The sequence below is a fragment of the Cibotium barometz genome, chromosome 45, assembly GCF_041138505.1.
Source record: "Cibotium barometz isolate CiBa-2024 chromosome 45, ASM4113850v1, whole genome shotgun sequence".
Taxonomy (NCBI): Eukaryota; Viridiplantae; Streptophyta; class Polypodiopsida; order Cyatheales; family Cibotiaceae; genus Cibotium; species Cibotium barometz.
The window spans coordinates 13,092,829-13,109,840 of NC_141090.1; the positions used below are offsets into that span (position 1 = coordinate 13,092,829).

Genomic DNA, 17,012 nt, shown 5'->3' on the forward strand with positions numbered 1-17,012 from the left:
ACTCTTTGAGTGTCTTGGGTGTGTACATAGTTGGGCCTTCTTCTTCTTCTTTTATAGCTTTCTAGAAGGCATGCTAGTTAGAGTGCTCTTGTCTGTGTGAGAGACATGTGATTGAGCTTTTGGCTAGTGATGTCTTGGTTGAGGCTCCCCCTAGTTTGGAAAGCCACCAAGAGGTTGGTGTGTGTACGATTTGGAGTGGCATGCAATGCTTCTTATTCTAGGAATTCCTTGTTTATGGTTAAGGTACCTTGCCATGAGTGGCTTGTAGTCCCGACCCTTATCATCACTTGATGTGTGGGAGTTGTTTGGTGTAGTTGGAATGGGTGAGAACAAGTGAATTGAGTTAAGTTGAGTTTGCTTTATATTCATCATTCCTTTTCACTTCCTTTGTTTTTTCAATACCTTTTGTGTTCATTGTTTTCCTTTATCACTTCCTTTGTCATTTCCATTGTTGCTAGATTAGGGTCCTACCCTTTAATCCCCTCTCTTCATAAACCTCTTCTTGAGAGCTGAAGTGGAGCCGATGACTTGGCACTTCGTTGCCTCCTATGTGGCTCCCATCACCACATGAACGCCCGAAGGTACACACTTGCCACTTAACAAGGGGGAGCAATGCTGAAAATTGAAGCCTTCATAGGGCATCAAAGCCCTTAAGGAACATGGCAAAATGCCTTTTTTGTAATGCTCTAAATTTGAGTCAAACATATATATTATGAATGTCAACTGAGCTTATGACCTTCAAATTGGAGGTTCGACTAGGCCCTCAAATTGGAGGTTCGGCTAGATCCTCAAATTGGAGCCCCATGAGGGTGGGTTATTTCTCTCGCAACATAGCAAGTTGTTAATTTCAATGTTTAATCGATGTGGAATTTTCTTATAAACAAAACTGATATTAAAGAGGAATGCAAGTACCTATATCCTCACCCCTATAGGGGAGTTTCTCATTTCATAACTAGTTGAAAAGCGAAGTTTGCATATCCCCCAAAATTGGAGCCTCATCAAAGCCCTTCAACTTTTCTAGGTTAGGCCTCTTAGAAAATTGGGTTGCAAAAGAACAAAGAACAGGAAGGGAGACTTTTTTTGTAATTCTCTAAATTTGACTCAAACATATATATTTCGAATGTCAACCTAGTTTAAGGCCTTCAAATTGGGGGTTCAACTACACCTTCAAATTTCAGCCCGCAATAGGGTGGGTGAATTGTTGCAATTGAGCAAGCTATTAATTTCAATGTTTAATTGATATGAAATTTTCCAATAACCAAGGCATTTCATGTCTAGTTAAAAAGACAAATTTTGCATCTCCCCCAAAGAGAAAAAAAGGTTCTACTCTCAAGCCTCTAGCATCTATCTTGGCTCTAAAAACATATCTCGACTCTTTTAAGGACAACTCTTATTAAAAAGGATGAATTTTATTGAAAAGGTTCTACTCTCGAGCCCTAAGATTAAGAAGCAATGTATCAACAAATGTAGGAAAATAAAAAGTGCAAATAAAAAAGAAAAACCAAATTAATAAAAAGGGGGTAAGCGCTGCTTGATATTGGAGGAAGGGATGTGAATCAATTGACGCGGCGGCAGTTCTGGCGGATCTGGCCTTGTGAATCAATTGGGGCGGCGGCAGTTATGGCGGATCTGGCCTTGTGAATCAATTGGGGCGGCGGCAGTTATGGCGGATCTGGCCTTGGGAGCCGGTGAGGACGTTGGAGAGGGAGAGCTTGACGAAGGCGGAGGAGAAGGCCTGGAAGAAGGCCTTGGGGTTGGCGTTGAAGGAGCGGACGATGGGCTGCGTGAGGGGGTTGCGGGCGACCTCCGAGTCCACCGTGAAGAGGCCGCGCCCGGCCAGCGCGTTCCCAAAATACTGCGTGTCGAAGATCAGCGACGTGAGGTCGTTCTGCAGCGTCCCCCCTCCGTTCCGAAACCTTGGCGGGCACCTCAGCCTCAAAATGTTGTAGAACACAAATCCCAGACTCCTATCCCTGTGTGGATACAGCCTGTTCACTACATTCACACAATGCCCCACCCCCAGCGTGTGCGCACCTGCACACCCAGAACCCAAAACACACCTTAATTAATCCCCTTTCAACATTAAACTGCCATGCTAGAGAGTTATCCTAAACATTAAACTGCATGCCCACTCCTTACCAAAGGAAAAACCCTTGCTTGTCACTCTTCCATATCATTAAATCAATAAACCATATGACCTTGAATTTTGTTAAGCCGTATCTATTCACCTTCAAAGCTTCATGTATCCTTATTGGAAATGTCAACAAGTCACAAACTCATCCCCATTTCAATTATGGACTCTATATGAAGGTTTTAGCCAAACTTCATGTATCCTCATTGGAAATGTCAACGAGTCACAAACTCATCCCCATTTCAATTATTGCGGACTCTATATTAAGGTTTTAGCCAAACTAAGCAACATCATAACCTAAACAAATCATGTGGAAAAGCTGAATAGTAGGTACTAGGAACTCTTTAGGTAGATCACTCAACTACCTTGTTTGTAGAACTCCTTGGTAGCATTGCCATTAGTATAGACTAAACTTAAGCCTACATCTATGCACCACTCATGTTCACCAAATTTATTGATTTAAAATAGATTATCATGTCCGTCTTTGCACCACCCATGTTTACCAAAGTTAAATTTTGCTACCTTACTCCATCGTTGATTCCATAAATCATGATAAAAAAGTGGCTCACTTCCCTATATTTCCAGGACTTAGAATGTTTCTCTCAAAGAAGATTGGGTCTTCCAAAACTTTTTTCTTCTCATCAATTAAAATTATCACCTCATTTTTAGTAGTCTATCAAGGTTATTTCTACAGAGAGAAAGAGAGAGGTATTAACATCGGTAGAATACAAATCTTGGTATTAGCCTAGAGAGATGAGACGAGTAGCCAATCTTGGGATTCTTGATGCTAAGGGCGACAAGAGCCATCTCAGGTACTACGTATCAATCCTATCTAACGGTCGCAACGCTTGTACTTCTCATGCAAGGTGCGTGTGCCACAACTCTAACTAACTTGGACCTAGAGTAAGATATACTTCTTTTGCCTTCTAAATTCTAAGAGCCGATTCCCACGCCATTCTCTCATTCAAGAAAACAAAGGGGCCTCCCAAGACACCGCGCGTTAAGATAGCAGTTTTGAGGGCGCGTCCCACGCATGAAAGCATGCTAAAAACTACCCACAACGATTCTAGAGAGAAGGGGTACTAACCGAGCATGGCAACGCTCTCCTCCAACGTCATCCCTTTGGAGCTGAACACTTGCAAGAAGCCGTTGAAGGGGATGTTGGCGGGGGGGAGGTCTGCACCCGCACGTGCGCTGCTGGCGGTGGTTCCGTCTCTTCTTCCCACGGGCACCTCGATGAATGGCCCCCCGGCAATGTTCACCGCCTCACGGGCGGCCAGCACCACCAAGTCTGCACACGACACTGTGTTCGGGCACGCCCCTTCCACCGCCGCCTTGATTGCGTCAATGAAGTCGAGCCTCCGTATGCCGAAGTTGGCAGACGACTCCCTCTCCGACACTATCCCGCGTCGCGAATCAAGCAGAATGGAGGCGTCACAGCCCTGCGAAACCCACACGTTGCGTGTTAAACCAGCTGCTAATCGAGCGCAAAGAACACTCTGCAAACGCAGCACACTGCGTACCCAACCAGAAATCATAATAAGCGCAGCTTCCATTCAAAATGCTTGCGCATTTCTGCACCTGCACTTGGCAATCATGGAAGAAGAGCCTAAGGAGAGCAGCCGGAGCAGTGGGATCCCGGACCAAATTGGCAGTGAGGGTGGCCCGGACAATTCTGGCCAGGTTGGGACAAGAACCGGCATAGAAATCATTCCGAAGCTGAGCTCCGCAGCAGGCGTGCATTGACGAGCAAAGCAAAAGGAGGGTGACCAAAATCATGTTACTCCTGCAAGTGCTGGGCTGCTTGGCAAAGGCCATCTTCAGAGCTCGGACAGACCAAAATCTTTCGTATAAAGCACTCGAGGAACTTACACTAGGAAGGGACTCCAAGCTCGACTCACACAGCTAAACAGGCCAGCATGGCATTCGCATTGATGTATACCCACACAATGTATTGAATTTATGAAAGGGGTAGCACGAGGGAAGAGATTTTTTCATCGAGAGAGTCATGTCTGATGATCGCTTTTTGTAGCTGGAATGCGCTGCCCAATGCCCATTATGTGACACCCGCCACTGACAGTCTGTAGTTATTTATGATGGCTTCTTATAACCCCCTAGCCTCTCTGACCTAATTCTCAGTTTGCACATTCAATGCTCAATAACCTCTTACTTCCTAAAAAGTTCCCTTTCACGTTCCACCGCTCCTTAAAACCGTGACCCAAGGCCTATCATAAGGACGGTGGATCTTAAGCCTTTAGGCTTACTACCATCATTGTAAGCTACCATTGTATGTATATCATTGTATGTATATATTGCCGTGAGTATCCATGCCTACATTATACTATTAGATTAATTGTGCACTAATTTTATTTTAATCACTTTCTAATTACTTGTTAATCATGTTAATTCTTACATTTGATCCACCATAGTTCATCACATTGCTGCAAATTCAACAACCCTTGCATGTAACAAGAAGTGTCCAAACACCCACAAGCAAGTGCTAAGCACCATATCATCCTTGAGAAAGTAAACCATAGAATGACTTCACAAAAGGGTGCCTTGTGCAATCCCACTACATGTTTGCAAAGGTGGCCTCAACTCCTCACCTACACTTGGACGCCTATTCATTGCCACAATTTTATCACATTTTGTCATAGAGAAGTTCTTGTCAAGTGTGAAGCCACCTAACCTTTATAATGGAGTCATGAAGGTGCTCAAGAACTAGCCCATTGAGAAATGTAATGGGGTTGTGAAGGTGCTAATGATTATCAAGAACTAGTCTATTGAGAAATATAAATGTGCCAAAAATAATTATCCTCCTTCACAAACTTGGCCAATCACAAACATCACAATGGAATCATTGATTATCAAGAACTGGCCCACAGAGAAATGTAAATGTGCTAAAAATAATAATTGTCCTTCTCAAATTTTGGCCACCATAATCATCACAATGGAAGCATTGATTCTTGGGAACATGAAGGTTCGCAATGCATTCAAGGCATTCAAGGCATTAGAAGATTATACGGCTCAATGTAAATTTTTAAATGGAATTCTTAAAAGTTGGCTATAAAAAAGCATCAACGCTTAGCATTTAACTATAACAATCTCCTTAAATACCCCGCAAAATAATATTTAGTCACCTTCAATCGCTACCATATGGTGATGTCGATCATACAAGGTCACAAAACCTTTTTTGGGCATATGAAAGTATAATCTATTAAATTTATAAGAGGAATTGATGAAAACACTATAATGATGCAAGGCTACAAGTGTTTTTATATACCATGATCAGCTCTCATAGATTTTTCTAGAATGAAATAAAAAAATTAGAGCAAAGTTGTTTACTTTTAGTGTTTGCACTATGGTGTCCTTGGTTTGAAAAATCAAGAGAATCCTTCACAAACTTGGCCATCACAATGGTAGGCATTGGTGGTTGGGAACATGAAGCTTCTGAATGCATTGAAGGCATTAGAAGTTTCTATGGCCCAATGAAATTTTTTAAATGAAATTCTTTAAAATTTAGCTATAAAAAAGCATCAATGCTTAGGGTTTAACTATAATAATCTCCTTAAAATACCCCTCAAAATACACTACCATATGGTGATGTTGACAATATAAGGTCGCTAAACCTTTTTTTGGCATATAAAAATATACACTCATTTCAAAGCATGTGAACTTAATTTTGAATTATGTTGAGAAGTTTCTCATTCTGATTGTGTGATTTATTGGCTCTGCTATAATGCACCTTTTTATTTCATGTGTTACAAGCAACAAAAGTGATGACTAAGAAGCATGGTTGTGGTTCTGAAATGTCCAACAGCTCACTCCAAGCTAGTAGCCTCCATTAGGGGGGAGCTGCATGGGAACACAAGCTGGTCCAAGAGTAGTAGGATCAAGGCTTGGTAGTAGATGAGGATGACTCTTAAGTGGTTGGAAAGATGGACATAGGCCATATGGGTGCAAGATAACGAGGCAAATAAGTTTGGAAGAGGCTAGGCTTAGGTGGGCCATCATCTTGTTGGTGGGGTCCTTTATCAACCTGATCATTGGCCAACCTACAAGCAGGAGAGTCACGACCATGATCATCCTCTTTTTATGACTTCAAGATGGGGCCTCCTATTGAAAACATGGATGCAAGATCAAGGTTGCCTTTACTCTCTTGAGCATAGACACAAACTCTTCCACTACACACAGTCACAAAATAATGTGTTTTTCATCATTTCAAAACCTACAAAAAATTTTGAGGCGAAACATTGATAAAAGGCCTCAACGAAAGTTTTAAAAAATAAAAATCACAATTCTTACCTTTTGTTTTTTTCCATTTTTTTTCCTTGAGTAGATCCTTCTGTAGAATTAACTTGAGTGCCCATGAGCCCTCTCCTTCTCCTCCTCTTCCTCTCCTTCCTTTGCCTCTTCTTCTCCTTCCACTTCTCCTCCTCTTCCTCTCCTTCCTCCCTTCTTCCACTTCCTCCCAATCTTTTTTTGAGTCTTCTCTTCCTCCTTCTTCTTCTCCCATCTCTTTTTCTTACTAATCCCAATTCCTATCTTCTTTGTCTCCTTAATTCCATAATCCCACATTCTATAATGCCTAGCCGTAATAAAAATGACAATACCTCGAATGTGTGGGATGACACCATATTCTAGTGGTTTTTGAAAGATATACAAATAACTTTCAAAAACTTAATTGAATTATGTTGAGATGTTTCTCATTATGTTTGTGTGATTTATTGGCTTTGCTATAATGTGCCTTTTTATTTCATGTGTTACAAGCAACAAAAGTGATGTCTAAGAAGCATAAAAGCAGAAGAGCCATGACCATGACATGAACTCATCCTCTTTTTATATGACTTCAAGATGAGGCCTCCTACTGAAAACATGGATGGAAGATCAAGGTAGCCTTTACTCTCTTGAGAATAGGCACAAACTCTTCCACTACACATAGTCACAAAATAATGTGTTTCATCATTTCAAAACCTACAAAATGTTTTGAAGCGAAACATTTCTAAAAGGCCTCAAAGGCTCTTGGCCACCGAAGTTTTAAAAAATAAAAGTCACAATTCTTACCTTTTGTTTTTTCCCATTTTTTTTTCCTTGAGTAGATCCTTATGTAGAATTAACTTGAGTGCCCATGAGCCCTCTCCTTCCTTCCTCTTCCTCTCCTTCCTTCCCCTCTTCTTCTCCTTCTTCCCTTCTTCCATTTCCTCCCAATCCTTTTTTTAGTCTTCTCTTCCTCCTCCTTTTCCATTCTCTTTTTCTTTCTAATCCTAATCCCTATCTTCTTTGTCTCCTTAAACCCATAATCCCACATTCTATAATGCCTAGCCACAACAAAAATGATAATACCTGGAATGTGTGGGATGACACCATATTCTAGTGGTTTTTGAACTATATATAAGTATCTTTCAAAAACCACTAGAATATCATGTCATCCCTTATATATACATATATCTTTGAAAGATATATAAACTTTCAAAACCCACTAGAATATGGTGTCATCCCTTATATAAAAACCACTAGAATATGCTTTCATCATGTTAACCATTCTGGTTAACATTATTTTTCAAGCATGGCTACGCTTCTTGTAACGTTCTTTTTGTAATCGTGCAAAGTGCTTAATGATAAAAGACACATAAGATGACCGAGCTTACGGCTTGTGTAATGCCGATCATAGGAAAGAGTTGTACATAGAGCTAGGAAGACTAGTTTTGGGTCCCCAATTGTAAATGGGCTGCCGGCCATTGTAAACGAGAGCTCTTGTATATAATACATTTTATAAAATATGAAAAGGGACAATCCCATTAGTCTCATTTGAGTTTTTCCTCTCTCTCACTCACACTCTTGAGCTTGTGGATACATGCTTGTGTTGTTGATGCTTGCATGTTTGATCGTGTTTGTTTATACTTGTAGGGATGGTGATGATCTAGCTTCTCCTCTCATCTCCTCTCCCCTCTCTTGTCTCTCTACCAAGGTCCCTCTTGCATGCATGTGGCATGGAGTGAAGGTTGATCTTTCCATAGCTCCCTCCTTCTTTCTCTTCACCTAGCTCTTAAATCTCCACTTGGGTGACATAAGTGGTGGTGGAGTGAGCCCCTAGCGGCCTCACAAAGGGGGGTTAACCCTCATTCGGGTTGGCTAAGCATTCTAGGCATCAATAGGTAGCTTGAGACTAGCTCTAGCTCCCTATCAAATCAAAAATCCAAAAAAACATTGAGAAGATACCTAAAATTACAAAAATCAAAGGAGGAAACAAGGCAAAAATACCATTCTGGATTCTCCTCTGAGAAGTAAAAGGACGTTCCATTCACGGGACATGGTCGTGGCAAATGTGTCACGCCCGTACCATTCCTTCTGGGCAAAATCTGGGGAAATCTTCTACAATTAATTTGATAGCTATCATTAAAAAGCTAATATTTACATTAAGTAGGCATAAATTGCATTTAATTGCATTAAACCAAGGGGTACAACTACACAGTCAGAGAATATTATAGGTGGCAGTCAGACTTGCAGCCTTAAATTCTCTAAAAAATCTCTAAAATCTGGAAGTGCTAGGATCGTTCCATTTGTGCCACACCTATTCCATTTGTGCCATGACTATTCCTTCCCAGAAGTGTATGCCTGTTCCAAGTGCCCCTTTCATTTGCCTGCCACACCCGTGTCATTCTCTTTTGCCCTGACTACTCCAGCAAACAACCAGGGACCTCATACGATGGTCCAGCCAAGGTAAAAGAAATTAACTTGGTAGGCCCGAGTGAAGACTCGAGGCCGGTATACATTGGAGACAACATCTCTACAGAGGAAGAGACTGAGCTCATTGCTCGATTCACATAATTCCAGGATTGCTTTGCTTGGAAGTACATGGATATGAAAGGTGTACCTCCTCAAGTAGTCAAGCACATCATTCTGATGGTCGATGGAGCAAGAGAGGTCAAACAAAGGGCATATCCTATGAACCCAAAGTATTCCAAGATGGTCCGAGAAGAAATCGATAGACTTATTAACATCTGGTTCATCTACAAAAATAGAGCACACTGAATGGGTATCATCCATCATGATAGTGCCCGAAAAGAATGGGAAGGTAAGAGCATGCATGGACCTCAAAAAGGTCAATACCGCCACCATAAAAGGGATCATTATCCCTTACCCTTCATTGAACATGTGCTCAAACAGGAAAGGAAGCCTACAACTTCCTTGATGGATTCTTCACCTACAACCATGTGTTGATTGACCCTAACAATCAGCACAAAATAGCCTTCGCTACAAATGGGGCACTTACGCATACCGTGTCATGCCCTTTGGGCTGACTAATTCCATTGACACCTTCTAGCGAGACGACTAATGTGCACGGCCTATAAGGAATATCTTCAAAAATTCATTGAGGTCTTTGTGGATGACCTTTGTGTCAACTCCTCATGGAAGGCACACCTTGATTGTTTACGTAGTAAGGTGTTAGAAAGATGCAGGCTGTATCGCATTTCATTGAACACACTCAAATGCCAATTTTGGGTTAGACAGGAGTTATCCTAGGACACATAATCTCCATACAGGGAATCTCCATGGATGATAGCAAGGTGCAGCTCATCCTTGAGCTGCCCCCCCACCCACCGATTTTAAGGGAGTCCAGTGTTTCATGGGACATGCTGGCTATTATCGACGTTTCTTTTTTATGTATGCTGATATAGCTCGACCTCTTTACGGACTCTTAATCCTTTTTGAGTGGGCGGAGGAATGCCAACATGCTTATACGACCCTTAAGAAAGTCTTGGCCAGTGCTTCTATTCTCAGGTCCCCCAACTGGGACATTATCTTTCATGTCCACATATTAACGCCTCAACTTTTGATGTTGTGTGATAGCCCAAACCCGGTGAACGTAAGATGGATTTCCCCATCATCTTTTGCTAGCTGCCAAACTGAACGAAGCTGATAGAAATTATACCACGACCAAAACGGAATGGTTGGCCATGGTTTACACCGTTAAGAAGTTTTGCCATTATCTTCTAGCGCGACTAAATTCATGTTCTTTGTGGACCATCAAGCTCTTCTATACCTGGTAAATAAGCCCTGTACAACAGGAAGGATCACCAAGTGGCTGGTGATCTTGCTTGAGTTTGACTTCGTTTGTGTCACAGTGTGGAAGGGCTCGTAGCATGTCTTGGTAAACCACATGTCAAGAATCCCTAACAGCAAGCCACTAGTGGGAGTTGATGATGATTTACCAGATGTCGTCCTATTTCAATTATGTCTAATTCCTGAGTGGGGCAAGGAGGTAGCACACTTTGTAGCTACTGGCTTACTAGTGGACCCCCTCAACCAAGGACCGTGCTCGACGCCTAATTAAACAGGTGGCCTTCTACCAACTTATTGCAGGCCAACTCTATAGGTAGGGGAAAGACAATATTCTTAAATGTTGTGTCTGTGAAGATGGATATGTCTTCCTTCTAGAACAAGCTCACTCTGCCTGTGCTGGGGGGCACAATTTTTGCAGCAGATATTACTGCACACAAAGTCCTCACATCTGGGTTATGGTGGCCCACCTTAATGGCTGATGTAGTAGAATACGTCAAGTGGTGCGATGAATGCCAACGTGTGGTAATTCCCTACTTTAAGGACAACATGCCCCTGAACCCTATCATGTCCTTGCAACCATTTGAAAAGTGGGGCATCAGTTTCATTAGGCCCATTAGTCCCACAGCCAAATACACTCAAGCCCGATATATATTCTGCCATGGACTATTGCACTAAATGCGGGTCAAAGACTACCCGTAAAGCTGCTGATGCGCAATCGACTACAAAATTCCTATACGAGTTAGTCATTACACACTTTGGTTGCCCCCTTGAGCTTGTGAGCGATAACGGAACACACTTCATTAATGAGGTAATCTAATTCCTCTTACAAGAATTCCTTATCACTCATAGAAAGTCCTCCCCCTATTACCCCCAAGCTAATGGCCAAGCTGAAAGCACTAACAAAGTTTTGTGTGCCATTCTCACCAAATTGTTGAGGACAACCGCAAACAATGATTGGGAACAGAAGTTGCCAGCAACACTCTGGGCCTATAGAACTTCCTACAAGGTAGTTACCAATGCCACACCCTTCAGCTTGACCTATGGTACTGAAGCGGTTATGCCAATGGAGTTCTTGGTCCCAAGCTTATGCATTGCTGTACAAGAGAAACTCACAGGGAATGTCTTAGGCTATCGCCTTTTCAAGCTTGAAAAGTTTGACAAAACATGCCTTCTCACGGTATATAGCATGATTGTCAAGAAGCTAAGGCATAAACAATGGTTCGACGACCAGCTAAAAGACAAGCAAATGAACGAGGGCGACATGGTCCTCCTATTCAGCACAAAAACACATAAAAAAAACTTAACCTCAGAGGCTTAAGACCCTTCCTAGTCACTAAGATAACCCCGCAAGGTGCCGTGCACATAGAGACACTTGACGGTATCAAAATGGTGGGATATTTCAATGGTAGTAAGTTAAAACACTACTATGGCCCACTAACCAAAACTACCCTACGAGCCATTCATGACAAAAAATTTTAAAAAAAGGACCATGAAGAAATGAAACAAGCTGCCCAACAAGAGGCTAAAGCAAGGTAAGCCAAGCTTTGGCAAAAACATATCATGGTCAACATGGTCCAAGTGGTCAACCTCGAAGAAGAAGACTGGGAGGTGAAGCCTTCTCGGTTATGGCTAGGAATGACCACCCCGACGAGCTTCGCCAAAAAATTGGCTCTTGTAGATACACGGGCAAATTACAATTTGATGTCTCATGAAACATGGATTTCCCTTGGGAACCCCCACTAAAGGATACTCCTGCTATGGTCATAATAGTGGCATCTCAAGAAGTTCACTACTTAGGCACAAGCACCCTTTTGTTCCACATTGGAAATAATCCATTGGAAGGGAAGTTTTATGTGATGTGTGCAGGAACAATGCATGAAAAGATACTCCTTGGAAGGGGTTGGATGGGACACAATAGGTGTAACATCAATTGGGATGCAAGGACGTCTACCCTACAGTTGGCCTCTGGCTTGGCCTCTGGCCAAGTTATTGTCCTCATGATGATGACAGATGAAGATTCCATCCCCCCGCTACTCCCCCATGCCAACAAGTCACCCCTCCACTCCTCAACATCATTCCATCCTCGTGTCCACAAAAATCCATCCCAGTCAAAAAGAGGCCGCTCATCACTTAGAAGCTAGAACACCCCACTGCCTCTAACATCCTCCCCACTACCCCATTAGACAGCAGTCCACTCCCATATCTCAAAAGCTACCCAAGCTGCTGACCCACCACAGAAAACTAACCACACTAACCCTTCTAACAATACTAACAAATGCACACAGGGCACACCTTCTCAACAATGGGACCCTAAAGGGCTCCTCAATGCGCAAGGGTGTTATGAGGGCACTTCTACCTTGTGGATCCTCCGACGGTCCAACTTTCATCCTTGTATACTGGCACCTCGATCTCCTCGTCCCCCTCGTAGGCAACCAATTTAACAACCACAAGCCCATAGGGTACATGACAAACACCGGCCCAAACGCTCTCCACAGTCCAACTATCCTCAATCACACCCTCAGCCATGCCCAAAAATAACCTCCCAATGGAACCTCTACTATAGGCTCAACATTTCTATGAGGGAAATCGCCACATTTGGGTCCCCATATCACCCAAGCACCAACTCCCAACTCTTGTCACTCCGCGGTCACCCACCCTTTAATGGTCACCCAAAGTGGCCTCTGCCCACAACGACTGCACAAGAGAAAGGGAAACAAAAGCTTCACGATGACACTGTGACCCCCCAGCCTCAGCCCCATCAGTCCAGAGACTAAAGATATTACCTCGACGTCGGCTCCACCTGCCATCATTAGAGTAATCCCACAATCAACCATAACTGCTCCTATCTCAAGTACTCCCTTGTCACCAGCGTCTAAACTACTTAGGGAAGTCCCACCCTCACCCCATCACCTAATTGGAGCTGACTACTCCATTTGGCAAATTGGGCACGCAGTCAGTATAAAACCCGCAATGGGGTGCTGGCAGCATAGCCCAAGGGTACAAAACCTGATTCAGGGTGCCCTTAAAAAAAAAACTATTTGCCAGCCGTACCAAATTTGCCATGATTGTACCATTCACTTCTCCCTTTGCCACCGACTGGACCATTTTGCACTCAAATCTCCCACAACCGTCCCAAAAGTGCCACAGTCGTACCATTCAGAATTCCAAGGGCCACGACCGTACCAACATCTAGTTGAACTGCGCGGCTGTTCCACTCTCATCCCTTTTTTCCACAGCCATTCCGAATGTGCCACAACCGTACCAACCTCCACATGAAGTGCCATGGTCGTACCATTGCTGTTCCATCATTAGCTCCAATTGCCACACCCATTCCAACCTCAATACCAGTTGGTATGCCCGTTCCAAATGAAGACCCATCTGGTATGCCCATTCAATTCAAGTTGCCACGGCCGTGTCCTTCTGGAAAATTATATAAAGGGGCACCATCTCCTCATTTCCTCACTTTTCACTTTCATCCTACCTAAACTCTTGCAATTATTTTTCTCAAGCCTTCCCTTACCACCCTCCTTCACCATGGCCAACTCATTCGACTCCTCACTTGAAACCCTCAAGCACCCCATCCTCAAGAAGAAGCACAGGGTAGGGGGCGCTTTGAGGAGTACGCCCAACTATCACACTTGGGGGAGCAGCTAATGAAGCAGGTCAACAAACATATAGTCCACTCGTTCATGAAGAACAATCACAAAGTGGAACATAAGCTGTTGTACTATACAAAGCCATTGCAGCCTGCCTCGAGCTACTAGGACTTGGAGGCCTGCCTACCATGGAGACATGGGGACCACACCTTTATAACTGCTTATATTTCATAGAGAATTATGATGCCAACTAGCAAACGTGAGAGGTGCTGGACAGTGAGGGGCAGTAGAAAACAGTGCATCTCAGTGTGAACCTCATCAAAGATGCCCTCCATCTCCCTCGGTTAGACCAATTCTATGTGAGGCTCACCAATGCCCTATGGTTAACACGAAAGGTACTTTCAGGGGCACAACCACAAATGACGGCGTGGAATGGAGTAACATCACCAAGGAGGAGTTGGTGATGATGTGGCAAGGGCCTTATCATTTTTACTAACTACCAAGTGGACTAACAGGTTTGGCCATTGCAGCCTATCCACATTGGCCAGAGTTCACCAGGGGGGGACGCCTATGAATTGGGCATCGTATTTACACAAAGAGTTGCACACAATATACTTGAACCCTCAGGGAAAGCTCGTAGCTCTACAACCCTACTCCGCAAAGTCCTCTACCATGCCACAGGGTGGGAGGAGCTTCCCAGAGCCGTCCGCAAAGTCCTCTACCATGCCACAGGGTGGGAGGAGCTTCCCAGAGCCATCCAACTCAGTGGGCCGGACGTAGTCCCAATCTCTATGCCTCCACCCCAATCCTCTACCCAATCACCACCAGCAAAGCACCATCACCCCGAACCCAAAGGCAAAGAGTCCATTCCCCCACCACCAAGCCAAGCCCAAGGTCCTACCCCAAAAGAATAGGTACCTGAATCAGCACAATGGAAGGCTGCTAAGAAAGAGGTACAAAAATAGGCATTTTTGGAGAAAAATATTTTTGAAACCCTGCCTCTAGAAGGATCAACAAATTTCCCCCCTCACTACTTAGAAGCAGGCCCATCCTCTCCTCACTCCCATTTCAACGCTGTGGAGTCCCTGCGCTGGGCAAGAATAGGCAGCTTCAAATCTAGTGAAGCATACGCGGAAAGCGTACATGCTGCACATGGGGCAGTCTCAAACTTTGTTGTGGGCTTCTCTCACATGGCCCATGACCTCATCACACAAATGACAGACTGTATTTACCTCTAGGAGAAGGTTGCAGCAATGGCACAATGAGAAATGTTGCTGGCGAAAGCTCAGGAGAGGCAGACTGTTGATGATTTGTACACCTCTACCCTGAATAACCTCTATCTCTAGAACAATGATCTCTCCTCACTCCTCCCATTTCAACACTATGGAGGCCCTCCGCTGGGCAAGAACAAGTAGCTTCAGATCTAGTGAAGCATATGTGGAAAGTGCGTGCTGCACATGGGGCAGTCTCGAACTTTGCTCTGGGCTTCTCCGTCACATGGCCCGTGAGCTCATCATCACAGAGATGACAAATTGTATTTACTGCACCAGGAGGAGGTTGCAGCAATGGCACAATGAGAAATGTTACTTGGCAAAAGCTCAAGAGAGGCAGACTGTTGATGATTTGTACACCTCTACCTTGTCTGAATAACCTCCATCTCTAGATGATGATCGATGAGAAGGAGCAACAACTGATTCAGGCCATCTCCACCATTTCAGAGCTCCAGCACCAACTCCAAGCACCATAGGAAGCCACACAAAGGGCCCACAATGACGCGTGTCTAGCCTAAGCCATCCCCAAAAATTCCTAGCAACAACGGGCTACTGCTGTGTGGAAGAGGCCCTCAGCAAGACACATCTAGACTTCCATCGCTATGGGGAAATCTCAGAGGAGACACTGTGAGAAGGAAGAGACACTCTGTGAAGGAGGCCTAGCTGGAAGCCGCAGAGGCAAGAGTAGCGCAGCCCCCACCGACACCCTCTGCCCCCTCCTCCAGTGCCATAGACAGGGAGGTGGATGCTCTAATGGACACTCGACGGAGCTCCCTGACCTCACCATCCCTCCCCAAAACCTGTTCGAGCTTCTCGACCACCACTACACAATCTGCCTCAACCTCCTACAACATAACATCTTCCTCAAAGAGCCAATCTCTCAAACCACCTATGCCTACGTTCTCACCGAACTCCCCCTCCACTGCATCACCCTCCTCCCCCAGTTCTTTTTCCAAGGACTCATCTCCTTCACCCACCCTCACATTTTCTTTGACCATCCTACCCACCCCCTCCAAGATAACCTCATGAGTTGGTCACATTCTACCCCAGTTTGGGATGCCTCGGGACCTGAATGAAGTTATTGATCTCAGTCCCAAACGTCTTGTGACCATACCCATACCCCTCATCAAAGACAACTGAAGCCCTTCGCTACCTCAACCGTCATGGTTGGGCGATAGTGAATCGTGCCTACCGCTCCCTCCGTAGAGACGAACTCCCCCCTAACTCCGCTAGCTAGCCTATTGATCCTTTACAGAAGATGCCATTTTTCAGATGGAGGTGATGGAAGCCACATGCATCATGATGCAGTTCGATGACTCGCACGTGGCGTTCCTGATGGAGTTCACCCTAGAGGATGTTGCGGAGGCAAAGGCATTCTTCAGATTGCATGCCCCAACGTACTCGCCCAAGGAGAAATCCGCCCTTAGCCTCCACCATCATCACCCACACATCAACCTCCACCCCCCAACCCCTCTCACCCAAGAACTAGCACCCAACCACCCCCACCCCCACCCCCATCTAGCACCACAACCCTCCCCCTCTTCCCCTCCCAATCATCTACAACCCTCCATTTTCCAACCCCACCTCCCTCACCTCCCACATTGACATGCCCACCGCCCTCAAAGATTTAACTTCAACATTGGCAAAGCCTCCCCATGTGATGCATGCCAGCCTCGCCCCATGGAACCCTCATCACATCACTAACCCCTCCAACCAACTAGCATCCCCTCCCCCAACCCTTGGAAGAAGGCGAGATTCTGCTTCCACCACCACTCGAGCGAGAGGAAGTTGACCCTCCACTCGACCCGTTGAACTAGCATGACCCCCTCGATAGAACAAAGTTCAAGCAGGCAATACAAATCCTGCTTGGTTGACAACTTTAGGTGGCGCGACTGACATGGATCATGGATCGCATGGACATCCATGTCCTACGTCCATACATCAAAGCGA

At 44.6% G+C, this 17,012-nt stretch overlaps 1 protein-coding gene across 2 annotated transcripts; it reads right to left on the reverse strand.

Moving 5' to 3' along the window:
- Positions 1 to 1,411: 1,411 nt before the first annotated feature.
- LOC147612458 (peroxidase 29-like) lies at positions 1,412 to 4,103 on the reverse strand. 2 transcript variants are annotated; one of them, XM_086783068.1, is made up of 4 exons: positions 3,713 to 4,103; positions 3,219 to 3,573; positions 1,635 to 2,034; positions 1,412 to 1,591 (listed from the first exon to the last, which is right to left on the reverse strand). In XM_086783068.1, the coding sequence occupies exons 1-3, from the start codon at positions 3,947 to 3,949 to the stop codon at positions 1,643 to 1,645; spliced, it is 984 nt and encodes a 327-aa protein (XP_086639194.1). In that variant the 5' UTR covers positions 3,950 to 4,103; the 3' UTR covers positions 1,412 to 1,591; positions 1,635 to 1,642. The 2 variants fall into 2 exon arrangements, with proteins under 2 accessions (XP_086639194.1, XP_086639192.1); XM_086783066.1 differs by having other exon boundaries at positions 1,413 to 2,034; positions 3,713 to 4,102.
- Positions 4,104 to 17,012: the final 12,909 nt, after the last annotated feature.

Bases quoted from the DNA above. Each gene is read 5' to 3' on its own strand.
- LOC147612458 (XM_086783068.1), bottom strand. From the start codon at position 3,949: ATGGCCTTTGCCAAGCAGCCCAGCACTTGCAGGAGTAACATGATTTTG. The intron at 3,574-3,712 runs GTGCAGAAATGC...TGGGTTTCGCAG, and splicing joins TCCATGATTGCCAAGTGCAG to GGCTGTGACGCCTCCATTCT. The intron at 2,035-3,218 runs GTTAGTACCCCT...CTGGGTGTGCAG, and splicing joins GGAGAGCGTTGCCATGCTCG to GTGCGCACACGCTGGGGGTG.